Source organism: Hydra viridissima, unplaced genomic scaffold (genome assembly GCF_058129835.1).
Source record: "Hydra viridissima isolate aposymbiotic clone 2 unplaced genomic scaffold, HvirCarnegie_v1 scaffold_5, whole genome shotgun sequence".
NCBI classification, from domain to species: domain Eukaryota; kingdom Metazoa; phylum Cnidaria; class Hydrozoa; order Anthoathecata; family Hydridae; genus Hydra; species Hydra viridissima.
Genome location: NW_028324304.1, coordinates 12,699,905 through 12,725,988, shown reverse-complemented (window position 1 = coordinate 12,725,988; position 26,084 = coordinate 12,699,905). Strand labels below are relative to the sequence as shown.

General features: G+C 29.3%; 3 protein-coding genes across 5 annotated transcripts; 2 read left to right on the top strand and 1 right to left on the bottom strand.

Annotated features, from left to right (window-relative positions):
• Nucleotides 1-2,044: 2,044 nt before the first annotated feature.
• On the top strand, nucleotides 2,045-8,521 carry LOC145189125 (exostosin-1a-like). Of its 2 annotated transcripts, XR_016452280.1 has the most exons (8): nucleotides 2,045-3,186; nucleotides 3,277-3,598; nucleotides 4,189-4,440; nucleotides 4,971-5,066; nucleotides 7,053-7,095; nucleotides 7,448-7,537; nucleotides 7,662-7,822; nucleotides 7,973-8,089. XR_016452280.1 is itself a non-coding variant. In XM_090086622.1 (7 exons), the coding sequence occupies exons 1-7, from the start codon at nucleotides 2,222-2,224 to the stop codon at nucleotides 8,289-8,291; spliced, it is 2,205 nt and encodes a 734-aa protein (XP_089942748.1). In that variant the 5' UTR covers nucleotides 2,045-2,221; the 3' UTR covers nucleotides 8,292-8,521. The 2 variants fall into 2 exon arrangements, 1 of the variants encoding a protein (XP_089942748.1); XM_090086622.1 differs by lacking the exon at nucleotides 7,053-7,095 and having other exon boundaries at nucleotides 7,973-8,521.
• Nucleotides 8,522-13,152: 4,631 nt separating this feature from the next.
• On the top strand, nucleotides 13,153-18,225 carry LOC145188609 (uncharacterized). The gene is made up of 4 exons (XM_090086588.1): nucleotides 13,153-13,264; nucleotides 13,858-17,352; nucleotides 17,490-17,669; nucleotides 17,861-18,225. Exons 2-3 carry the CDS (start codon nucleotides 13,896-13,898, stop codon nucleotides 17,663-17,665), a joined length of 3,633 nt encoding a protein of 1,210 aa, XP_089942714.1. The 5' UTR covers nucleotides 13,153-13,264; nucleotides 13,858-13,895; the 3' UTR covers nucleotides 17,666-17,669; nucleotides 17,861-18,225.
• A 1,002-nt stretch (nucleotides 18,226-19,227) lies between these two features.
• LOC149888771 (RNA polymerase II subunit A C-terminal domain phosphatase SSU72-like) lies at nucleotides 19,228-25,968 on the bottom strand. Of its 2 annotated transcripts, XM_090086604.1 has the most exons (5): nucleotides 25,775-25,968; nucleotides 24,627-24,770; nucleotides 19,981-20,123; nucleotides 19,776-19,894; nucleotides 19,228-19,615 (listed from the first exon to the last, which is right to left on the bottom strand). In XM_090086604.1, exons 1-5 carry the CDS (start codon nucleotides 25,873-25,875, stop codon nucleotides 19,514-19,516), a joined length of 609 nt encoding a protein of 202 aa, XP_089942730.1. In that variant the 5' UTR covers nucleotides 25,876-25,968; the 3' UTR covers nucleotides 19,228-19,513. The 2 variants fall into 2 exon arrangements, with proteins under 2 accessions (XP_089942730.1, XP_089942731.1); XM_090086605.1 differs by lacking the exon at nucleotides 19,776-19,894 and having other exon boundaries at nucleotides 19,441-19,615; nucleotides 19,944-20,123.
• Between the last annotated feature and the right edge of the window lie 116 nt (nucleotides 25,969-26,084).

Below are 26,084 nucleotides of genomic sequence, written 5' to 3'. Positions count from 1 at the left end.
ACGAATCTTTGATTTCGCTTCCTTCTAATTTTTTTTTTTTTTTATTGGGTTGAGATCTGGGCTGTTGCTCGGCCACATTAACTCCTTTGCTCAAGAACCAGGCCATTAATTTTTTCGATGTATAGCAACGTGCGCGTTTTTGTATAAAGAAAGTTGATTGATGAATTTCTAAACGGTCTCTCTTTTAATCAATGCATCAGTGCCCTTAGTAGTTAATCAAGGCCTAGCAATACGCTCTTTATTTAAAGGAATTTTAAAAAATCTCCAAAACGAAGATTTTTATCTTGAGCAAGAATTTTAAAAACTCAAGTTTTTGATCTCTCCGTACGCTCCATTATAATTTTGAAGGGAACTTTTTATATAATTTATACAATTTTATATAATTTTGAAGGGAACTAAGTATATTTGTAAGTATATTTGGGTTTTTTCCACGTCTGTTAACTCTTTACCTCGCATTTTCTAAATTGTCATTAGGTGCTAAACTAATGCTACGTATGTCTTTAAAACGCTAGTAAACAACTGCCAGACGCACGATAATCTTAAAATCCATGACAGAGACATCGACAGAAACTAGAAATATTTGCGCGTGTTATAAGTACATGAAATTTTTTCAGATGTCCGCAAAATTTTTGTGCAAGAGCATTTGCTGCAGTCGAATTAAATATAGAAGTTATAGAAACAGCAGAAGAACAGGAGAAAAACCTTTACTAAAAACTTTAGATCTAATTGAACTCTATTCCCATGAAAAACAGAGAAGAAATATTTTTTCGTATATCTTTAAAAAAAATAATTTGATTTGGAATATATTGGCAAGTACAAAGACCGAAAAGCATTTTCATTTTTTGATAGTGGTTTTTAGGCCCCATAGGGCACTTTTTTTAAAAAGATGTTTTGTTTGCATAATGAATCAAGAAAACTTTGGATTGCGTTTAGTAATAACGATATAATTTCTGCTTGGTGTTCGTGTATAGGTGGAGCTTTTGAATTTTATGATCATTTAATTAACGCCCTTTATAAGATGGAATATGCTTATAAAGGTTGGTGTAATCCAACATGCACTGAACAAGCAGGTGTCTGGAATAAATCTTCTCGAAAAAATATTAATCCCTCGTTAATGACTGACCTAGTTGTTAGAAAAAAAAAAGCAAATAATGTAACAAATAATAATAAAGAGGAAAATACACGAATGAAAGCATTGCAAGAATTCGATCCTAGAATTAATTAGTAATAAAGCCATCATGACTTTAATGAACATTCATTTGAAACTTTTTTAAACAACATTCATATATGCAAGCCTTCAGTTGTAATATTTAAATCGAAAATTAAAAAAATATGGTGAAAATGGTGAAAGTAATGCTGACCTTGAGGAGTTATCTTTTAAAATACTTTCTGACTAACTTGACACTGATGAAACAACTTTGAGCAAGATATTTTTAGAAAAAATGATTTTGACCCATGAAACAATTTAAAATGTAGAATATAATACAAGAGATCAAGCCAAAAGCAATACCTGATTTTAAATGAGAAAAGATAGGATAACTGCATCCAGACATCACAGTATAAAAATTCCAGTTCTAAGAAGCCTAAAACAAATCTTGTTGCTGATATTTTATACCCTCATAAAAAAAAAAACAAGCTTCTACCAAATGAGGAATTTGATCATTAGCAAGATCTTTTAAAAAAATTTTATGCAGACCATGTATCAAAACACACTGATTTGAAAATTGAAAAAAGTGGTCTCTTTACTTTTTATGAAAGACCTTGTATGGCTTATCCCCAGACAGATTTATAGTATGCAAATGCCATGGAACAGCGTGTTTGGGAGTTAAATGTCCCTTTAAAAATTTTAATAAAACAATTAAAGAAGGAGCTAATGAATGTGATTTTTACAAATAAAAATGATCAAATAGCATTAAATGAGTTATAAATATTACACTCAGATTAATTCCCAAGTTGTTTCTATTACATTGCTACTTTATTACTTATATTCAAACACGTGGTTATGACTACAGCCCGTGAAAATGCTCCCTTGTACGGCGATTTTATCTGTTGACGACAAAAAAATTTCGATATCAATCTGACAGATTTTAAGCATATAGCGTCGACTCCACAAAAAAACTCAAAGGTTTTTTTTATTTTTAAATTGGAGAGGATTTGTCTTCAAATAACTGAAGGTTTCACTAGTTTTATTGTCTCTATGGTTGAAAAACGGGAGTTCTAAATGCAATCTCCTCGCAAGAGGAGTATTAACTGGAAGCTGAAACTATTCGCTTACGTTCTAGTTATCACTTTATTTAGTTTGTCGTTTCTGTTTTTTGTCTTTAAAAGGAAAGTTAATTATGAAAATGAAAATAGTGGATCTTTTAGAACGATAGTTGATGAAAAGCCTAATGTCTTAGAAAAACATTTTACTGAAGGATTAAAAGGAGGAAAATCTTTTGTTCATAGTGAGGACTTTTCTAAAGAAATAAAACTAACTCTTTCAGATCAAAATCAATGGACTTGCAAAAGTTTAAATAATTGTTTCAATTTTGAAAGATGCAATCATGGCTTTAAAGTTTATGTTTATCCCAATATAAAAGATAATGATGTGTTTATATCATCGATGTATGAAGACATTTTAGACACAATTAGAAGAAGTGAATATGCTACTAATGATCCTGAAGAAGCATGTATTTTTGTGCCATCTTTAGATACTCTTGATCGTGATAAACTAAGTAAAAGTTTCAATAAAAATGCCGACAAAATAATAGCAGAAAAAATGCTTTATTGGAGTAATGGAGAAAATCATCTGATATTTAATTTATTTTCAGGGACATGGCCTAATTATGAAGATGATCTTTCATTTAAAGTTGGGAAGGCTATTCTTGCTAAATCATCATTTAATTTAAATATAGTTAGACAAAATTATGACATAAGCATCCCTTTGCTTCCAAAAAGTTTTCCAAAGTTACCAAAAGCACATAGTGAAAATGAACATATAAATCTATTTCCCATTTTTAGAAAATATCTTTTATCATTTAAAGGAAAACGCTATCTTTATGGAATTGGAAGTGAGACCAGAAATAGTCTACACTTAATTCATAATAATGAAGACATTGTGTTGCTTACAACATGTAGGCATGAAAAAAATTGGGAAAAGTTTGCAGATTCACGTTGTGATGAAGACAATTTAAACTATGACAGGTGTGTCATTTTGTATTTAAAAAGTATTTATCTTTGAAAAAATACTTCAAATTTTTGAATTAAATTTTATTTTACAAATTTTGATTTTAGATTTAACTACACTGAGTTACTTGCTAATTCAACTTTTTGTTTAATTCCTCGTGGTCGACGACTGGCATCATTTAGATTTTTAGAAGCAATTCAATATGGGTGTATCCCTGTTATTATGAGCAATGGTTGGGATCTTCCATTCAGTGATGTAATTGACTGGATGAAATTTTCTATTGTTTTGGATGAATCTCTACTTCTTCAACTTCCAAACATATTACGAGGAATTAAATTAGATCATGTTTTATCAATGAAACAGCAAACTATTTTTGTTTGGAAAAATTATTTTTCTTCTGTCAGTCAAGTTATTCATACTGCACTTGAGGTGAGTTTTTGGTATTTTCATTTAGATTTTTCTTGTTGTTTTTTTTTTTTAAAAAAATTTTGTTTTGTTTTGTAATACAATAAAAAAATTTGGAAACAAATGATTTTCATTCTTCTAACAGTAAAGCTTTTAAATTGTTTAAAGTCAAGTTTGTTAAATGAAACCTACATATAGTATGTTTTGTTCCATTTTGAGTTTCACAATTCCTTAGATAAGTACCAAGGATATAAATTTAATTTTGATGGAAAAATTTAGTATTTTGTAAAAATATCATTAAGTCTTTTGTTTAAATGAAAGGATATAGCAACAATTCCTTTTTAAAGATTTTGTCTCTTATTTGGGTCTAGCAAATGTTTTCACAAATAATCTTAATTTAATCAAAATTAAAATAAATTATTATTATGATGGTACTAAAGTATTAGTGACAAAGTGATAATACTTGTATCTTTTCAATAATCTTGTTTTTTTGTTTTTTTTCTATCTTTTGTGTAGCACTATCATTGTATATATTTATATACAATGGTAGCACTGTACAATTTTTATATAGAACCCTTTAAAAAGTTAGTAAATTAATCAACTTTTGTATTTAGATCTTGTTCACTCGTTTGCAGCCACATATTTATAGGCCAGTATTAATGTGGAACTATCCTCCAGGCGCTCTTCGAGTTTATCCTGACTTCTCATCAAACATTTTGGATTTTCCTTTTTATTATCATCTGTATAGCAATCAACCTAGTGAAAAATTTACTGCAATAATTGTTGCTGATTCTCCAGTTTACAGGTCATCTGCTCCTTTGTTTTCTTTGATCAAGATAATCAATAAATCCACCTATGTTGATCAGGTTTTATATTGATTTATATTTAAAGTGGTAGATTTATAATTATATATGTAGTGCTTTTAGTTTGTCTGAGTTTTTTTAAATTTGTCTAAGTTTGTTTTGTTTCTTTAAGAGATAATAATATGATATAATGTGTACATAAATATGTATATAAAGGAAATGTATGTGTGAAAATGTAGAGGGAAAATGAAAAAGTAAAACAGTAAATTTAATTTTTTTTTTTTTTTTTTTTTTTTTTTTTTTTTTTAAGTTTATAATTTTATTTCATTTTTTTTGTGTTCTAAATAATTTAAAAAATTAAAAGTTCTTTTCTTCGTTATAGAAAATTTCTTATAATTTTAATTTAATCATTTTAAAATTTTGTCATAGAAAACTTCGTTATAGTAAATAGAAATAAACATAACAAATGCAAAAAAGTTTTTTTTAAAAACTTGGTATCAATTTTTTTTTAAAAAAAAAAATCTATTTATTAATCAGTATTTGAAGTGAATTTTCTTTTAAACAGTTAAATATTTGTGTCATTTTATTTTAAGATTCTTGTTGTATGGTTACCCAATGAAGATATTCCTGAAAGATCAAAGTGGCCCAATACACAAGTCACTTTGCGTGTCATACATCCTCCAATGAAGGTGTGCAGTTGTTTTTTTTATTTTATTCAATTTAAGGTGTTACTTTTTAAAAGAATTTTTGGAAAAAAGTTTCCAATAAATATTACTAAGGTGTAATACTGTGATTTTCATCCTACAGTATTTTAAAACATGCTTTAAAATAACTTTTTTGCACATGATTGTTTCTTGGATTTGAAAATCAAGATGTTTGTTTATTCACTTACATCAAAAAGATATATCAACTATTTATGAGACTGAAATTTTTTGAATTGTGGTTCATTCACAAAATAGCTTTTTTTTTTCAAAATAGTCAACTGAATTGATATTGATGCTAACATTTAAAGCCCCCACCTTTTTCAATAGACAGTCCAAACAATTTGTTCATCAAGTTTTAAGAAAATAATGTTCTCACCCATGCTAACTTAAAAATATTGTTAATTTAAAACTACAAGCTGTGTAATCTTTCTCCTGTGGTATTCATTTAACTTATATGTTATACTCAGTAATTCTAGGGACCAATGTCTCGCATAGACCACCTAACATTTTAATGAAACTTGTTGGAATGGTGTATATGGATCAGATAAGCAAAAAATTGCTTTGTTTAAGCCCATGATCAATCTTGAACTGTGCTAAATACACTTTTTTTTATAAGAATGACAGATCATTTGAATTGGTTTAACTTTATTTTTTAAACACACAAGCTCTGTTGCAACTCTGTTACTCAAAGTAGACTACCTTTAAAACTATTTACTGCAAATGCAAACATAATTTAGACAATATTATAACTCAAATCAAGTCAAAATTTGAAAAAACATCTTAAAATCAGAAAAAATCATGGTTTTTATGCTTAAGAAAGCAATTTGTTGTTTTTCATGTTTACCATGTTCACTTCACAATGATCTGTAAAACCAGCCAGGGATTTGTGAAAACAAACCAATCAAGAAATCATGAAAGCAAACCAATCAAGGAAACGTGAAAACAAACCAAACCAGCCATGAATTGTGAAAACAAACTAGAATACTGTCAAATAAATGGTAGAAAAGGAAATGAGATAACAAAGTGTTATTGTTTATTTTTGTCTTAGAAAAAAAGAGTTTGTCTATCAAAGTCCATGGTGCAAAGCAACATTTGTAAAAATGACTATCTTTAAATGCCTCAGTTTTGATGCTGTAGTCATTAATGATAACTTTTTATCTTTGAATATCTAGGATTATGCATCTAGTATTTAAAATTTATGTTATTATATGCTCTTTACAAATTTAAAAGTGTTTTTTCTTTATATTTTTTAAAAAACTTAGCCTGATTTATATGATCTACTTAAGCAGGTTATGAATGAGTCATTTTGAGCCCTCATTTCGCATTTTTTTGCTTTTTCTGATAGAACCCACTTAAAATGTGTACAAAAAAGCTTCAAGAAAAAAAAAATTGCAATCATAAGTAATGGACCTTTTGAATCAGAGACATAATTTTAGGAAATCTGTGCTGGTTACTTTTTGATGGCTCTTAACTCTTGATTAAAAAGCTTTAATTGCCTGTTTATCAAATCACCAATAAATCCAAGTCTATCTAGCATTAGCAGATTAACATCCAATTTGATTTATAGCATTTCAAAATCTAATTTTATAGAATGAGGTCTTCAAAAACACAGAAGTCCACAATTTAGTGAGGAAAATTCCAAATTTAGGCTCCCACTATTATGTGTAAATATCAAGTTAGATTTTCAATTTTTTGCTTATCTGAAAGTATCTACAAAGTACTTACTAACTTGCAAAAATTGAGATATATAAACAATTTGTTCAAGTTATGGCCCTTTTTTGATTATCCATTTCACAAGAACCACATAAAATATTGAGCTGAAATTTTTAGGATTTGTTTATCTCCTTGATATACATGCTTATCTCATTGATATATATGCTATTCTCATTAATATACATGATTATTTCATTGATGTACATGTTTATCTAATTGATTACATGCTTATCTTATTGATATACATGTTTATCTCAGGTGATCCATGTGGAGCTATTGTTCCATTTGGGGTGGAATAATGGTATTTCATATTTTATGTTTAAGTCATATTTTAGTTCATTATTTTAAACTCTTTGAGAAGCATTGAACAAACAATTCCTATTAAAATTTAGTAGTTATAAAACATGTTTTATGTCTGAATCATTTCAAAATTGTTATAAACCTAATAAATGTTATTTGAAACAAAGAAATTTTTCTTAATGCTCTGAAGTTAAATATTTTTGAAAAATACCCCAAATTTATTCTCTATATTGGAGTTATCATTTGTTTGATGTTATTCTGATGCTTTTTTTATAGTTCCTGTAGTTGACAAACCTGCTAATTCTTTTATTTCATCTGAAATTTTGATGTAACATTTGTATCTTGTATTGTAGACTTTCAATTCACGTTACATAAGCATGTCTTTGATCAAAACTGATGCGGTCTTCACGTTTAATGATGATGCGTACCTGACTTTGTCTGATGTATAATTTCTTTTATTCGTTTTATTTAATATATAATATTTTAAAACTACTTTATGATGCTATAATTTACTGTTTGAAAGCTTTTTTTTTTTTTTTTTTGAAATAAATGCATATTGTTTTGTAGATTGATTTTGCATTTTCGGTATGGCGTTCAAACCCATCAAAACTTGTTGGATTTCTGCCAAGTGTGCATATAGTTTGTGAAGAGGCTAACACATGGCGTATTGTTTCGGGGCATAAAAATATACTTTCTATTATAAGTACATCTTCAGCTGTGTTTCATAGGTTTGTAAAAGCATTTCTATGAGTCATTTATTTTGTGCACAAGACAGCCAGAGCAAAATTTTCTTTCATACAAACAATTAGATATTTTTTAAAAATTATTTTAAAAAATTATTATAATCATGTTTTTCATGAAAGTAATTTTGTTTTCAGATACTACAGTCATCATTATTCTTTTCATGCACCACAAGGACTCCATGATCTTGTAGCACAGAATCAAAGTTGTGAAAATCTTGCTATGAATTTCTTAGTCAGTTATATCAACCAATCACCTCCTATAAAAGTTGCACGATCTCCAAATTTTTTAATTAAAAATTCAGTTAATGATGACTCTGAGCAGACAGAGTGCTTTAAAAAACTGGTGCAAATATTTGGTACCATGCCTCTTATGACCTCAAAAGTTTCCTTCAATCCTGTGCTGTTCAGAGATCCAGTTTCTGTAACGCGAAGAAAATATAAAATTTTAGGCTAATTTTTTAATTTATAGTTGCACCTTTGCATTTGTTTTATTTCTGAAATATTTTAATTTTTTTTTTCCTTAAACTCCTTCCTTTTTAGCAGTATTTCTAAGTTTATTCTGCAGTTTATCCATTTGTTTATAAGGTTAAAGTATGTTTATAGAGAGGCTCAGTAGAGAGTTTGAGAATGTGTTTTTTCATCAAATTTTATTTTTACGATTTTTTTTTAATGATGAGTTGAGAGTTTCTGATGTGAAAATTAGTTGTTTTTACTTCTTTATTTCAAAAAAAATGGAAAAAAGAACTTCAACAAAATCTAAAATCTTTTTTTTATTTGAATTCTCGTTTATAAATAAACTTACGCTCTGTTTATTTTTTTATATACATATATGACTTACATTTGCTTGTTTTAAAGTTGTAAAAAATATTTAAAAACTAAAATGTATAAAAAAGTTCAATTTAATAGTCAAAAAAGATTTTTTTTTTTTTGAATTTTGTTTATTTTATGTCTGAAAATTTTTTGAAAATAACTTTTGATATAAAAGGGGGCATAAAACAGTAAAGACCTCTAAAATATAACAATAAAAATCTTCTTATAAAAATTGTTACAGCAGAAAGCTTTTTTTCTCTACATCAAATCTCATAAGCATGAATAATTATGATAAAATTTTCTTTAGAAACATTTTTATAATTTATTTTTTAAAGTTTTTAAATTTAAAGTGTTTCCTTATTTTTTCAAAAATTTTGTTGTGTTTGAAATTTTTATTTGGAATTTGTTTTTAAATATCCTTTGAGATTATGAAGATTATTTTGAGTAATTGATTTTGGATAAAAATATGTTTTTAAATTATGTTTATTTTGTAAATTTTTTAAATATATACATTTATGATGTCGTTTTTTTTCTTTATTGCTTTTCTTGGGTTAAGTGTCAGCTTCTAAAAATCTCTGACTTGATTAAAGCATCAGCTTTACTTTCCTCTTTTAATTTCTCCTTTGTTAAAGTACTTTTTGCACGATGAAAGTTTAACGTGCACAAAAATTACTATTTGTATAATAAAAAAAATGGTTATAAAAACTTAAAGTTTTTTCTTTTACGGCTCATGAATTACTTGATAGATCCATAATATTAAGCAAACAGCAACTTTACCAGGAACATTTACAAAAGTGAATCGTTTTAAGTTTCAAAAGTCATTTACATTTATTTCAACTAGCTTTCGGCTGATCGAGTGCAGTAGACAAATAACCAACACGTTAGATGTAAAATACATGCTACATTTCTTGCAAAAGCGATTCTGAAGAAGAAATTGCTCAGTTTACCTTCCGGAAATTGTGTGAGAGAGATGGGTGGTGGTAGAAAATGATCAGGTGTGACTGTGAAATAGGATCCTCTCAATCTTTTATAGCATCTCCAATTTTCACAATTTAAAAATAAATACATGGTTCTTGATTTCACTTCATTTTTTATGAGCTCACAACCAATAAAGAGCAATAATAAAAATTATTTTCAGTAAATCAGAATAATCCTCTTTAATTCGTGGACTACTACTACTAACTCGGAGACTTAGTTACTCAGAGAAAGTCTTTCTATTTCCTAGTGTTGAATCACATATCTCATTTAAGGGCTCCCTCCCTCTACTTCCGGATTTCTGGCTTCTTATCAACTAATCTTTTTTTTCCCTTAAGATCTTCATCAAGTTCAAATCTCTCCTTTTTTTTCCGTAAGCTCTATCCTTGGGTACATGTAAGTTCTATTTCTGTCCGGATTCTTTTTTCTCTTCATCAAACAAATCAAATCTCCGTTTATCTATTTAATTTTTAGTTTGAATGAATCTTAAGCTTTTTTTAATCACTGTGCGGATTGTAAATTCAAATCTAGACTTTCATTGCTTCGGAAGAATATTCAACAACCCTTTGACTTTTTAAAGAAGCCTTATGTTATTTTTTATTTCATTTCGTATAGAATTTATCTCTTGGTAACACCTCTGCTTTGACATATCCGTCGAGTAACTTTTTGTACAAATTATTTTTTTCATCAATTTTACATAGATTTATTAACATAAAAATACATATTTGTAAATAAACGAGAATGTGAAACTTAATTTTAGAGACAATCTAGGCACCTATATATAAAAAAGCAAACAACAGCGAGCAGAAAATTTTTAGCAACTGATGTTTTAAGTTAAGCAAAGTATTCCGAAGACTTACAAAATCTTTTTGTTCGTAATTTAAATTTCTTTTTCAAGTACACAAGCTGTTACTCATTCTTGGACTTTAACCAGGCTTTTTTTTTTTAATTTCTTCTGTTATTAGGTAATAGTCTATTAAAAGAATTTAGCACAATAACAAAAGATGGACAAAGTCAACCCAAGTCGAAGGTAATAATTTGAGTTTTTATAATAATGATTGTATCAACTTTTTCCATAGTTTTATGTAATAATTTGTAAATCTAAGAATATGGATGACCCCCTAAAACTTTATTTGAATTGGTATGAACTTACAAAATTTTAAAGCTTGCACCATCTCTGGAGGTTTCCTATCCTAACAACGGAAAATCTAATAGTTTCCAAAAGATGCACATAAGTGTTTTTACATGATTTTTTTTGATTTAAAGTAAAACTTTTGAAGAAAGTATGTCGGTAGTTATATGCAACCTGACTTTAAACTTTGCGGATAATCTTTAAGGCTACTGGAATCTTTGTACCCACTCTTCCAAAACTATTTAAAATCAAAAAACAACAGAGGCCTTTTCCGACAAAAAACCCAGTCCTTTTATTTGAATAGGAATTTGACATAAGTGACAAAAGTTCACAAGCTTAATATGAGAATGAACTCTAAGGGAAACTCTCAAACTTTTGGTTTGACTCGTTTATAGTTGATATGTACAATTTTTTAGCAACTTTGAACATTCTCCACCATTAAATTGACCACCGTACATTTAGATTCCAGGCCTAAAAAAGCCTAAACTCTGGTTCCACTGGTTTGCTAATAAAGTGGTATTCATGGAATCCAAATAACTTTCAACGTCATTTTAAATTACATTTGCATTTCCATATGTAAATGAATCTCCATTAGATTAAGAATTTCAATAATCTTTGCGTCATCAGGAAGTTACTTTTGGAAGTTACCTTCTTGAACACCAAAAGTCCTGAATCCAACTGTTTAAAGCTGGTTTATTTTTTTAGACTTTTCAAAAATTTTCAAGTTTTAGGTTTATTAAATTTTCAAAGTTTTATAACTGTACATAGTTTCGATGTTTCAAAAATGGTCCTTTTTCTGGTGAATAATTTTTTCTGGTAAGCAATTTTTTATCAATTAAATTATTAACGCTTCTTTATGTTTAGTCGAGTCACTTTATAAGCTAATAAAATAACACCATACATAATTAGCATAATTAGATTCTGAAACTCTCATTTTCTCTTAATTACAGGTTCTTTTAGAATCGTTTCTTAGTATTTTTCCGACTTAGACAAAAATTTAATAATGACGCCCCCTATCAGTGGGTTGCTTTCATCCATAAAATGTGTTCCTTCCCGTAACTATTTTATAAACTGAGAATAAAACTTTTGGATGCCTAATTTTGAAATTGATATTTCTTTAAATTGGGATTTTGAAAACAATTTTAAAAACCCGTTAAAAACGATAGTTTTGGTTTAGACAGAGGTCATTGCAGAGAACCCCCGTCTAAAATATTTAAATAAATAAGATGTAATAAGAATAAATCACGAAGATTCAGTAAAAGAATCATAAGATCAAGTAAATTCACGGATTTTAAGTTCTCTTTCAAATCGTCTAGTACAACCAAAGTAATGCGAACAAAGCTCTTCTGTGCTATATCTACGGGATTTAAACCGTTTGGAAGGATACACAAATGCTATTTCTATTTTGTGCGTAACGATGGTGATTTAAAAAGTCATGCAGCAAATACCTATAATCTTAGACCTACTTACCTTAACAGAAGCAGAAAAAGAATGAGACAAACAGAATAACACAATTCAAGCTGTACCACCTAAAAACTGTTAAGGATCATTAAAAGCAGAAAAATGGTTAGTAATTGTTTTCTTCAGAAAAAACTGCCAAATCTAATTGAATAATTGGTTAGCGGAATTTTCTGTCGGATGTCTGATTCCGAAAACGGGTAGCTACGAAAAAAGTTACGTATATATATATATATATATATAAACCTAAATATATCTTAATGACTAAAATAGTAGATAGTCGAAGAATTAAAGTCTCATAACTCTTATTAGAAATAATTTCAGAACTGTGCTTACCTGACACTTAATCATCTTCATTAATTTTAAATCTTTAAATCAAATAAATTCAATTCTTAAATGTTGCACTCAGTTTTACCATTACTTAAACTTCTTAAATGATAAAACCGAATCGTAAATCAATCAAAATTGAATAATATAAATATAAAGATTTATTAAGTCTGCTCATATACAGATATGTTAATGATAAAACTTGAAATGCAATGTGATTACACATTAAGTTTAATCACTCACACACACTCCTTGAAATAAGTAAATGATAGCTAGCTTACCAAGATAATCAAGGATTAAACAAGAGAGTCCCCAAAAATTAGTTAGCCTGCACTATTGCTGCAATATATTTTTACATTTTTTTATATGCAAAAGTTTTTAATTTACATAAATTTCGTTTATAAGAAGCTGCAGAATTAAGATGCGCAACTTTTCTAAAGCTTATAATAGTAAATTTAAATTTAAGCAATTAATCCTACGCAATCATCGTAATTATTTCCAATATCACATTAAAAAACATGCACTTTAACAGTGTTGAACTCTTTTAATTGGTGTAATTATTTGCTTAGGCTTTATTTTCTATGTATCCATTAATTTTAAAGACTAAATATGACGTAACATTATTAAAATAGAATTGGAGAACTTTAACCAGTCGATTATTTACTTTTACATTATAATGGCGGATGTTTTTGCAAATATTTTTACAATTCAAAATAAAGAAGAAGGTAGCTAGCAATTTATTTTTATACTGAGTACTTTTTGTTGTTTATTTTTTGCTACAAAATTCAGTCAGGTTACTAAAAGAAAAAGAAATTATCATTAAGCCATCTTTCAGTTATATTTTCATAACAATTTTGTAAATGATTTAAAAAGCTCTGCATAAAAACGCAAGATTTTCTATTAGGTACCTCTAGAAAATTTTTTCAAAAACTCTTTCCTGAAAATAAAATTTTATTTGACTTTTTAGAAAATGTGCTTTATAATTTAAATTATATACCAATAATATGATAATGCTGGTTTGTAATTAGATATACATTCCTTAAATACATTAGATGTAAAGAATTTATATGTAGCTAAATGATCCATAACTTTATATATATATATATATATATATATATATATATATATATATATATATATATATATATATATATATATATATATATATATATATATATATATATATATATATTATGAATATCAAATTCATCAAACTGTTGCAGTTGATGTTTAGAAGTTATTAAAATGTATTTTTGCTTGAAATGCATATTTGTATGCCCTTTAGTAATTATGTTAATTAAAGTATATATTTTTTTAGTTCTCTTATCCAACACACATCACTTAGCTTGAGATGTTATGGATAACTCATTTGGATTGTATTCATCTCAACCATTAAAAAGTATTGTTTTGATTTCAAAATACCCTTGTACGCATTCTCAGTCTAATAGTATTGTTCGACTCCCAACAATTCGTGAGGAAAAAAATAAAAATCATAACCTTTCCTACCAAGACAATCAATATTCAGCAAATTCATATTTGCAAGGTGCAGTGCGTTTTGTTAGAAATAATTTACAATCAGAAAATATATACCAAGCTGTACAACAGAAGCATCAACAGCATAGATATCAAAAGTATACAATGACTAACACTGGTGTACCAAACAATATACAGTATATTCCTACACAACAGGATTCCCTGAATCCTAATAGAAATCAAAATTATAATACAAGTTCAGCAACATATGCAATTGCACCCCTTGATAATAGAGAGCAACTATCTGCTCAACAGCAGCAATCTAGAAACTATTCTTCTCACTCACCTTTACAAGTTAATAAAGCATATGATAACCAGAGATCAGTGTCTACTGCAAATCAAGAATATAGTCTACAAGAGCAATCTTCATCAGTAACACCTTACTATCCATATCATAAAGATTTGTTGAGTACATTATCTGATAAACATGACAATTATGCTATTAAGTTACCTAGTGGAGTGACACACCAATATCCAAATCCTGATTACCCTTTAACTACTTACAATACTCAAAATCCTGCTGTTAAATACTCATATGCACCAAATGCTGACCCTTATCTCAATCAAAACAGTCAATTGAACACAAATTCAATTCAAAACTATCAAGATAATGCATATAGTCAGCAACAAGCTTTTTATTTAATGATGGACCAGCCCCATTATAATAATATGTCAGTTCCGGGAACAATAAACTACGCATATCGTTCAGCTGCAGTTGATTCACCAGAAGCTAGCCCAACTCCTGTTCAAGATGGTATTTTTAAAGTGCCTGCTTCACCTCTTTCACAACGCAAGCAACCACCTCATCAAATAAAACAAGATGTTTATAAACTAGACTCTCCTCTTAATCAGTTATATATTCAAGACATGTCACTAGACAGTCCATTATCACGCTCTGATAACTTTGAAGTTGAAAACATACCAAGCATCCCTCCACGAATTCCATTAGTTCAGGCATCTAATACCCAGTCTAATTACCAAACATCCAGAGTTTCTCCACAATTAAGTCCCCAACCTGTTTACTATTCAAATCAACCTGCTCAACTATCTGCTCAATCTCATCCTATTCAACAAAGGTTGCGGTCTGGAACAGTTGAAATGAGTGATGTAACTGCTAATAAGCAAGAATCACTTGAAAATGTACAACAGCGTGGCCGAGCTGGAACTGTTGAAATGATAGACTCAAGTAGTTTTAGTAACAACTCTAACAAAGTTGAGCAAAGAGTGCGATCTGGCACAGTTGATATGGTTGATGGAACAAATGTGCAAACATACTACTCACCAACAAATATACAACAAGGAGCACATCATTTTTATAATCCCCCTGAGCAGCCTTTGCAGCCTATATCACCACAAGAGCAGCAGCAACAACAACAATCACAACTTGCTTCTCAGCAACAAAAACCACAGCAAAGTTATTCACAACAGTTCTCACAACCACTTCAATCACTGCAGCAACATCAACAACCTCTCCAATCACTGCAGCAACATCAACAACCACTTCAATCACTGCAGCAACATCAACAACCGCTTCAATCACTGCAGCAACATCAACAACCACTTCAATCACTGCAGCAACATCAACAACCACTTCAATCACTGCAGCAACATCAACAACCACTTCAATCACTGCAGCAACATCAACAACCACTTCAATCACTGCAACAACATCAACAACCACTTCAATCACTGCAGCAACATCAACAACCACTTCAATCACTGCAGCAGTATCAACAACCACTTAAATCACTGCAGCAATATCAACAGCAACAATATTTGCAACAGCAGCAACAACAATCAATGCTCCAACAAACATGTCAACAACCCCAGCAGCAAGTTTCAAAAGATTTTCAACAACCTCTAGCATATAAACCAAATGAAGCAGTAAGTGATTATTATTCCAGCAATCAACAGTCTGAAGTGAACATCCAACCTATGCCTAACCATTTATGTGCAGGTCGTGAAACTTTTGAATTAAAAGACACTTTTAATGGAACCCCTCCAGTACAGCGTCTACATTATATGCAAAACAATAATAAGGCAATTACTTCTTATCATTACAATGAACAAATTGAAAAACAACTTCCTTTACATGATAATGTATCTGAAAAAAATGTACAGCAAGTTAACGTTAAACATGGCTCAGGGATTGGTCAAATTACCAATCAACAAATTGATGTTTTAAAACAGCAAGCTGTTTCCAAAACTAATGTGGCTACTACATCTACTGGTGATGTTAAGAGAAAAGATATATCTAACCAAATTTCATTAGTTGCATCAACATCCACTGATGCTGAAAATGTTTTAACCAATAATTCATTAAGCAAAGAATTGGAAGATCAAAAGAAGTTGATGCAACAACAATATATTCAGCGTGTACAGCAAGCTCATTTGCAACAGCAACTTCGACAAATACAAGAAGACTATGAAGCAAATTTACAATTAGAAAGAGATATTGCACAAGAATTTCTTCATGAACAATCTCGGCAAAATTATTGCATTTCATCTGAGCAACTCTATCCTGTAAATTCTAGCACTTCACAGCAAGGTTTACCATTTTTATCACATGATTCTCAAAAATCTCATATGATTCCACCTTTTTCTGTCTCAAAAATTCCTTTGAACTCTGTGGTAAGTCCTCAGCAAGAGCAATTAACTCACTCTCAACAGAAGTTTGGATCTCATCAGCAGCATTTATCACAACAGCAGCTGCATTTACCTCAGCAACAGCAACATTTATCTCAACACCAACATTTATCTCAACAACAGCAGGATTTACCTCAACAACAGCATTTACCACAACAACAGCAGCATTTACCACCACAACAACAACATATTATGCAACAGCAACAACATTTACCTCAGCAGCAACACTTATCTCAACAACAGCAAAGTGTACCTCAACAACAACACTTATCCCAGCAACAACAACACTTATCCCAGCAACAACAACAGAATATATCTCAACAACAGCATTTACCTCCCCAACAACATCCATTACCTAAACAGCAGCACTCTCATCAAAACAAGCAACCAATTGTCATCATGCCTGGAGGAGGACCAATGTCGAATCCTGGCCAATATGTAACTTCACTATCAAATACTGGTCGAAATTTTGCACAGCAAACTTCAGGACAGTATGTAATGCCTACTAAAGTTCAAGATTTGTCCCCAACTACAGTTGAAGGTAAACAACCAACTCCCTTTCAAAAACTCAGAAAAATTGCTGAAGATATATCTTCCTTTGTTGATGATATTGTCAAGTTCAAAGGAGCTAAAGGTTCGATCTTTTTTTTTTTTTTTTGAAAACTTAATTTAGTATAATTTGTATTTTAGGTCTCGTTAGTATTTTCTACTTAAATCTTAAGCAGTTCAATGAGGGGAAAAAATTATATATCTTTTCTAATTTCTTTAAAGATGGGAATGAATACAAATATTTGGAAGAAATGCTGACAAGACAATTGCTTTTGCTTGATAAAGTTGCAGCCAATACTAGCGATGAATTGCGAAATGCCCGTAAATCTCTAGTGAAAGAAGTTCAGGAGTTACTTGAAATACTAGATAGACGTGCAACAAAAACTTCCAAGAAGTGAAATGGTATACTTTTAACGTTAAAAACCTGTCACATATAATTGCTTCATTCAAAAGTTTATTGTAAAAAGTTTTATGTTGCTGTAACGCTAATTTATGTTGCTGTAACGCTAATTTATGTTGCTGCAACGCTAATTTATAGAGATGATAATGATATTTGTTTTTAATCTCCGATGTTTTATTTTGAATATTTTTAGGAGTATTTCGTAAACAAAGCAGCGAACTTGTTTGTTTTTTAATCACTAATATGAAAGGAGCCCCTGTATAAAGAAGGAACTATTTGATTTTTTTCTTTCGCTTATGATGTAATATTTATTTTGTTGATTCAATTTTTTTTTTCTATTACTTTTAATTTTGGTTTTTATTTTTTAAATTTAAGTCTATAAAATACCATTCTTGAATCTTGAACTACGTAAAACGCATTTTGCAAGTTTTCTTACAAACTTTCAGTGAATGAGTTATTTTTTGAGAAAAATATTTTTTTTTAAACTTGTGTAGCACTTATAAACAGGTCACTTACAATAAGTGTGTAACACTGTTTTATTGTAAATTATTCAGCAGTTATTTATGTTTCTTTTGCTTCGCTCGCTAAAAAATACTTTAATTAGAAAATATAAATATAACATTTTTGGCCTGACTATAATTTTATGGCCTAAGTATTTTATAAATATCAAAGATAAAAAAAAATGTGCATTTTGAATGTTTTGTTTCACACTTCAAACAACGGTTTTAAAACTTGTGATCGTATTTGATAAAAAAAAAAAAAAAAAAAAAAGAAAAGAAAAGCAATCTTATCATAAAAATGGGATGAGTTTATTCTAAGGGTTTTCAATTAATTCATGAGAAAGTCTTACTCATTTTTATAATTACAGGACAAGTGATAATATGTTTTGAATTCAATTATAATTTAGGTAATGAACACGAAAACAAACTCAACTCGATTTTCCTTTTTTTTTTTTGTTTGCTAGATACGGTCTATTTTCTAAGCAGTGCAGTACTTAACAAATCGGAAAAAACGCTGACTTGATGATTGTTTTTTTTACAATTTTAATCTGCAGTTTGCTTATACTAAAATATTCGAAACCAAGTTTTTATAGCCATAGTTAACAGTCGGTGAACGCAGTTATCGATTGTAATTAGTTTAGTTAATTATTACAATTGTATTTTAATTGTTTTATTATTCCTGTTGGTTATTATGTAGCGACTTTTGTTGTGTTTAATTCGCCAGTCTTTAATTTTAAATATTTTCGTTTGACGCACTTTAAAAATTCATCCACTTGGCGAGCTGGTGTGTTCATTTATAAAATTTTCATTTCAACTGAAGTGCCAACTTTAAGTGAGATCCACTTTTCATATAAATACATTTTATTTTTATTAAGGTTTTTTTTATATTGAGATCTCGACCGAGCGAGTCAACTGGCCTCCTTGTAAACAACTCAAGGGTATTGCAGCGACGCGTCCCGGACACCATGTCAAGTTTCATCAAAGAACTTTTTTAATAGCCTATAAGATTTTAAGCATTTTTTTTCTTCCGCATGCTTAGGAAATAACAATTTTTAACAGATTTCATTCAGTTTAGATTTATCTTTATAGAAAAATATTTACAATTTTGCAATACAACAAATATATTTACAAGTTGCATAAACAAGGAAAAACAGACGCGAAAAAAAAAACAACAACAACAAAAAAAAAACAACTAAAAAACCGTTTTGACGCTATATAAAGTTAATTTTTCTTTTGAAAAACGTTTTAAAGTTATTTATGCACTATAGGTTGATTTTTTTCCTTTTTATTAAACTAAGTTTACTCATCAAAGCATGAAAAAGCAGCATTAGGTTCACAAACGCGTATCAGTAAAACGCAACGGTGTGTAGTATGTGCCGTTTAAACTTTTTTTCACATTCCTCCAATATTTCAGCTATACCGTCATCCAAGTCGTCTGGCTTTTCGAGCTTTTTTTAAAAAATACAAAGATAAAAACCTTTAATAAACTACATTTAAACCCAAATTTCTGTCATATATCACTAACTTAATTTTACGTTTTTAAGTTATAAGATTAAGCGTTCTCAATTTACCACACCAAAGTTAAGTTATTAGACAATGTAAGCTCACCTTTTCACAAAGCTCACATATTTGAAATGCGCCTAAAGTAGCTTCTTCATGGTTATCTGCTATTTCAAGGTTGATTATATGTACAGGTCTGTATGATTGAGGCTCTCTTCTGTTAAATTCTATTTTATAGTAAAAACTTTATAAATAACAAAATATTTGAAAAATAACCTTTTATGAAAAGTCTATATGCCAATCGTTATATCACCTTCTAGGACCTGGTCGTAGACCTTCTCTTCTGCAGTAATTATAATATCGAACTCTGAACTTTTATCGTCCTGGAAGCGTTCTGGAGATCTTTTAATTCTTCTGTTGCGGTCCAGCATATGAAGGATACCATTTTGTTTATATCTATTTTTCATTAGTTAAGGCAAACTTATCATAGCAAAACATACATGACAAATCACTATTTTTCATAAAAAACTAGCGTAGCATATTTCGTTTTTAAGTTCAGAAGCCGTATGGAGATATTACAAAGGTTAACGCCACTTCGTGTTGTTTTAATTCAATTTTTACAACAGTAGTGTTTCAGTTTCAATGACACTATTAAACAAACTGCGAAGACGTCTTGCAACTTATTTAAATGTTTTTTTTAAGCTAGAGAAAACCATATTTAATAATTACAAGGGACATGGCTGTTTTTTACTCAAGACATAATCGCGAAGTCATTCATTCAGATTCGATGTGTAATGTTAGTATTTGCTAGACAGCAAATTTAATTAGTAACATCTTAGGCTAGAAGTTCAAAAAGGAATCGCTTTAGCCTATTTTATTTACGGCAAGGTAGCCAGCCATATTAGTAGCTAAGTGACCAATTAGCTGGTAGGATTTTGCAGCTTCAACGTACGAATAAAAAACTTTTTACGCAAATGAAGACCCGATTCAGTTCGATTAAGAGACATTAAATATTGATACATTTTTCAAATATGAAAGAAACGTTTTATCTGAACTGTTTCAGCTGTCGTAATTCTCGACATTAGTTCAATGTACGTAAGCAAACTTCCATGTTAGTTCAGGAGAGTGCATGTGTATCAGGGTTATTTTCTAATTAGTAAATGAATCCTTAGCATAATATTTACCCACGCAAATTATGTTTCGATAAATATATTAAGTAGTGCTAAAGAGTGCTTGAAAAACTAAGTTGTACGAACAAAAAAAAAAATTTGAATACATGTACATTACAAATAAAATTTTAATTTACTATAATCTAACTTTTGGCACAATAAAAGTAATTTTAGTTGCTACATAAATTTTAAAATACTTGTCAGTTCTCCTACAATTAGTTCGTCATCAAAATAGACAGATCGAAATTAGAAATGAATTACCATAACGTGGACAAGAAACCCCATACAATAAAAAGAAATCCTATATATAGCCACAGAAAACAAGTTTATAATAAAACGCATACAGGTTAATATTATGAAGCTTCCAACTCCACTCATCGCAAAACGTAAATAGTTTTTTTAGCTACCAAAACTTCACTATATTTTTTCTTAGACACTAACAATATAATGCCGATTAAAAGATAACGATTCTTGAACACAAATCAAAATAGTGCTAGCGCATGCTTGAGCCACTTGCAACATTAGGTTAGAATGTTAAAAATGCCTATAAAATTTTATTAAATAGAAACTAAATGAATTTCGTAAATCGACTATAAGTGGTTCTCACAGAAATTGACAGCTAAATGGCCTTTGTTAATCAGAATTTAATATAAGCTACCCATTTTTGAGTTCTTCTAAAATAGTTCAATATATATAGAAAGTAGGCCGTTATTACTAAGTTAGTCATAAACAGATTTAGAAATAAGTTTTAAACAGGATGCGCTGAAGGTTATGCCCTGAAAAAAAAGACAATAAAAGTTCTAATTGATTTCAATACAGTTCACTGTTTAAAAACAACTAAGAACTGCGCGTTTGTATCGCTAAGATAAAGCAAGGAAGGAGAATAACTAAGCTTAGCGTATTTTTAGGAAATTAATACACTCAAGCTCCAATATTTACACCCACCCATCTACGTCAAAACCTCGTGCTAACTAAAAAATACTGAACACCTACCTTTGATCTACTTGGTATCAATAGGAAATAAAGATATAGATGAGAGAAATTAAGTTTCTAGATCGAAATGAAGGTGAGAAGAGCAAAGGAGAGAGAAATAAAGAAAGAGAAGATAGGATAGTAAAAAAGACAGTTTAGGGACCATATTTGGGAGAATAACAGACCCGACAACAATTTGGATTCGCCATTAATTTAACTCCAAGAAACTTGATCAGTTAACCAAACTAAGCTTTCAAATTCTTTTATTCTCAAAACACCATAGCTATCAAAATTTAGATATCAAAGGTCAATGTGCGTTTACTTAACAGAATATAACTTGAAAAGGAATTTGCACAATTTAAACAAATGCGCGCATAAAACCGCGTCTTAACCGTTATCATTAAACTTGCAAAAAGATTAAGATAAGGTTCATGGAATTTAAACTAAAACTCCCTGCATTTGATTTGTTAAACCACTTATCGTTTAAACAAGTTTTTTTTAAAAAAATTTAAAGCATTTTGCTGAAAAAGAAAATCCCTTAAGACATGCAGTTTTCATTATAAAAAATTAAAAGAATAATAATAATAAGGAAATGGAACATTTGATAAATTAGATATTTTAAAAAATTTACCTAACTATAATACTATAGGCATTTCCTGACTTTAGCGAAAATTCATTAATTTTCAAGATCACGTAAAATCCAGTATAGGCTTGTAGAGCAAAAAAGATTTTGATAACCTAACCAACTTGATAGAAAAATTTCTAGTTCCTAAACGACTCAAAAAAAAAAGTCGTTAAACTAAATCAAACCATCGACACTAGACCCTCACCAGTAGGATAAACTTGGCAGCTTTTCAACTGATGACCGACTACGAACTATCCGTTTATTTTTAGTCACTGAATCTTTGAGAATGAACCGCAAGGATTTAACTGAACTTGCCAGCCAGATAAAAAAAAAAAAAAAAGATGCACTTGGTTTTTTTATAGGTTAAATGTCGCAAAAATTTGTATGGAATTTGATATGCAACGTGGTAATAGCAGTTACGTTGATTGCTTCCTGCTATTAGTCAATGCGACTTACTTTAAGAGAAAGAAGTGTTGTAGGGAAGACGAAGTAACTGAGAAATTGCTGACGAGGTTTAGAGTCAGCTAATTCTACTAAGTCTTTTTATTGGTCCTGAGCGTATAGTTTTAAACAGTTTTCTTTTAGAAACGATTACCGCCTAAAGAATATTTTGACCGTCGCAAGAAAATTTTACGTTTAATCCAACAAGCACTGTATTTTTAACATGATTAACAACGTAAAAGCTTTTAAAAAGACCGCAAGCAGTTTTGAAAATACCAGCAGCAGTTCAGATATATTTACACTTAAACCTGCCTCAGTATTTAGAACAATAGCGATAAATTAGATTTTCCACATAAGCATTAAGACTTGACTAAAGGTAAGAATACCTGTAGTAGCTAGGTAAAAGTACGAAACAAATCCATACAACCCGACGAAACTATAAACAACAATTCTTCAAAATTATTGTTTTTCTGAAAAGATGACTTACTTAAATAAATATGATTTGTACATCCATTGGTATGAGCACGAAGAACATAACTGTGCAACGTTCAAAGGTAATTATGTCTTAAAACGGCAAGAAAATCAGCAAGTCTTTTTTTCTAAAACTTCTTTCAGCCTTGGCAAATCGAAAATTTCCTTTAATGCCAACAGTTAAACACTTTCGAATCGATAATCCAGTTCGACTTTTACGATCAAGCTTCTTCTCATTTTGAAGAATATTTTTGCAAAAGAACTACAATGTTAACAACAACAAAAAATTAACTTACTATATATATTATCACTTATTTTCGCAAGAAAGTACCGCAAATTTAGTCACAGGTAAAAGGCATGTTTTAAACTTAACTTTTCCAAAAGTTTGGGAAAAGAAAAGTGGAACTTGCAACAAAAAGCGTGCAAAAATAAGTGATAAGCTAAGACAACTTTCTAAGTTGCATTACAAGGCAATAAAAAGGCAAGAATTAAGTTATGAGCATAACAGTTATACAAATGCTATGCTCAAAAACAAATTCATTCATACCTTTTGTAATAGATTACTCAAAAGATCCTACCTCTTAATCAAAGCCATAGATAAGGTATCACCATGAAATCAAAACTTCATATTATTATACATAATGCTTTTTAAAAAAACTCACTCAAAAATATGAAGTCCCAGAATCTCGATGGTTCAGGGCGTTGATATTATCTTCAAGCAACAGAGAAGTTTAAAAACCTAACAGGTTTCACAAAAACTAACCAGTTTAATTGGATTTAAACTGTAAGCTAGTGGCAACTAATGCTTATGTAATGCAAAACTATAAATACCCCATAAAAAATAAATATAAAATAACAAAATAATAATTTAATGTAATGTAAACATATTTCAAAATTTTATTTACAAATGTTTTAAATAGATAAATAGCGAAAACTCTGTGTATCAGTCGCATTAAACTTGAGATTGAACACTTTCCAATATTTACATATTTCATTAAAAATAAAAATCTTAGAAAATAGGAAATAAAAATATAAGCAATCCTTTTTTTTTTTTTTAAATAAAAAAAAAAGAAAAGAAAAGAAAAAGTATATTATATCCAAAACATTTCTTTGACTTCTTTCAGACAAAAAACGATGAAGAAATGCTTCTCCAATAATCTGGATTAGAACCTCAGACAACCTGTAATCCTTTAATACTACTGAAATGGAAGCAATGTTAAAACATTGAAAATAAGGGTGTTTTACAGAATTTAAAGAAAATGAAACAAATGAATTGGATACAGTATGGGGTCTTTACGAGATAAATCTTGATACATTTGATCATAAGGTGTGTTAAAGTGGTAAATATTTGGTTTGTCAGCTGAAGGTCCAGGTAATTTTACATATGATCCAGAGCCATATGAACGTACATTGAAACCTCGCTTGCTATTTCAAACAAAAGTAGAAATAAAATTTACTATTTATAACATGACATTAAAAAACTAAAAGGAGAAAATTTGAAATAACTATGAATTAGCTTTTTGTTAAATCCAGTTTTAAAAGTGATTTAACAGATATACTCACAATTTGAAATTAAGTTGAGTTTTTTTAAGAAATTATCTTTTAAACTACCTACCACTAAAATTAATTTCTTTTCAAATTACTAATTTTCAAAACTAATTAGATACCAAGATTACAATGTGCTACTTTAATTTTGCACCATTAATACCCTCTCCCTTATTTTAAACTTTATTGCAGCATGAGCTAACAAGTTTTGACAATAAGTATTCCAACTCATTTTTTGACTTAATTTTTTTAAAAGTATAACCAGTCCAGCATATTTGTTAATTACCTATGCATACTTTCTTAAAATGTACGTAAGAGAATACAATTTACACTATAATATGAAGTTAAAATAAAGAAGGAGTGTTTATAGCAAAAGTGTTTCATTTTTCTAGAATCTTCAATTTTTGTTATAAGTGATGTGAGACCTATAAAAAAAGTTAAAGATTTACAAGTGGAACAGAAGGTGGACAAAGACTAGTTTATTCTAAAAATTAATATAACCTTTTAATTTTATGAAAGCTTTTGAAAACTTAGTTTGAACCATTATTTAAAGTTTTTCACAACTGGAATTATTCATTAACCTGATTGACAGGATAATAACACAAAGCCAAAAATATTTAAGCAGTTACTAGTCAATTTCCAGTTTAACTAGTTTAAGTAATAAGACCATACTATAAAATAATTGGATCCTTTTTAAGGATAAATCTTTCTTCTTTTTTTGTATAAAATAAACTACAAATTGTGTATATAATCACATTTAGTATATGTAAACTACTCATGATAGATCAAACTTACTACTCAATACATATAGTATACGTTTAACTAATAATCAATGAACATAAATATAAACATCAACTTTAAATATATACAATAACATTAGCAACCTTAAAAAACCATGGGCTTCCATGCTTCGGTTTTGGTTACTACTACATGTTACCGCGATTCTTAAGTCTTTCGATCTTTTCATTGCTTTTTCAAGCACCATAACCGATAGTTTGTGTATTTTCTAAACTTAAGTAGGTTTGCACTACACGCCTTCAGTAAGAATTTTCTGCCTCACACGTATCAAACAACAGGAGAAAAAAAATCCAACTTGAGAACTGCATTGTGGGTGACAGGGGGTATTACTTAAAATGAAAAACATTTTATTTCTAAAAAATACTCCAAGTATCAAAAGATTAGAAATTTTATATT

Bases quoted from the DNA above. Each gene is read 5' to 3' on its own strand.
- LOC145189125 (XM_090086622.1), top strand. From the start codon at position 2,222: ATGCAATCTCCTCGCAAGAGGAGTATTAACTGGAAGCTGAAACTATTC. The intron at 3,187-3,276 runs GTGTGTCATTTT...TTTTGATTTTAG, and splicing joins GACAATTTAAACTATGACAG to ATTTAACTACACTGAGTTAC. The intron at 3,599-4,188 runs GTGAGTTTTTGG...TTTTGTATTTAG, and splicing joins TTATTCATACTGCACTTGAG to ATCTTGTTCACTCGTTTGCA.
- LOC145188609 (XM_090086588.1), top strand. From the start codon at position 13,896: ATGGATAACTCATTTGGATTGTATTCATCTCAACCATTAAAAAGTATT. The intron at 17,353-17,489 runs GTTCGATCTTTT...ATTTCTTTAAAG, and splicing joins CAAGTTCAAAGGAGCTAAAG to ATGGGAATGAATACAAATAT.
- LOC149888771 (XM_090086604.1), bottom strand. From the start codon at position 25,875: ATGGTGCTTGAAAAAGCAATGAAAAGATCGAAAGACTTAAGAATCGCG. The intron at 20,124-24,626 runs GTATCCAATTCA...AATGAAAAATAG, and splicing joins TCTCGTAAAGACCCCATACT to ATATAAACAAAATGGTATCC. The intron at 19,616-19,775 runs GTGAGCTTACAT...TTTTAAAAAAAG, and splicing joins TATGTGAGCTTTGTGAAAAG to CTCGAAAAGCCAGACGACTT.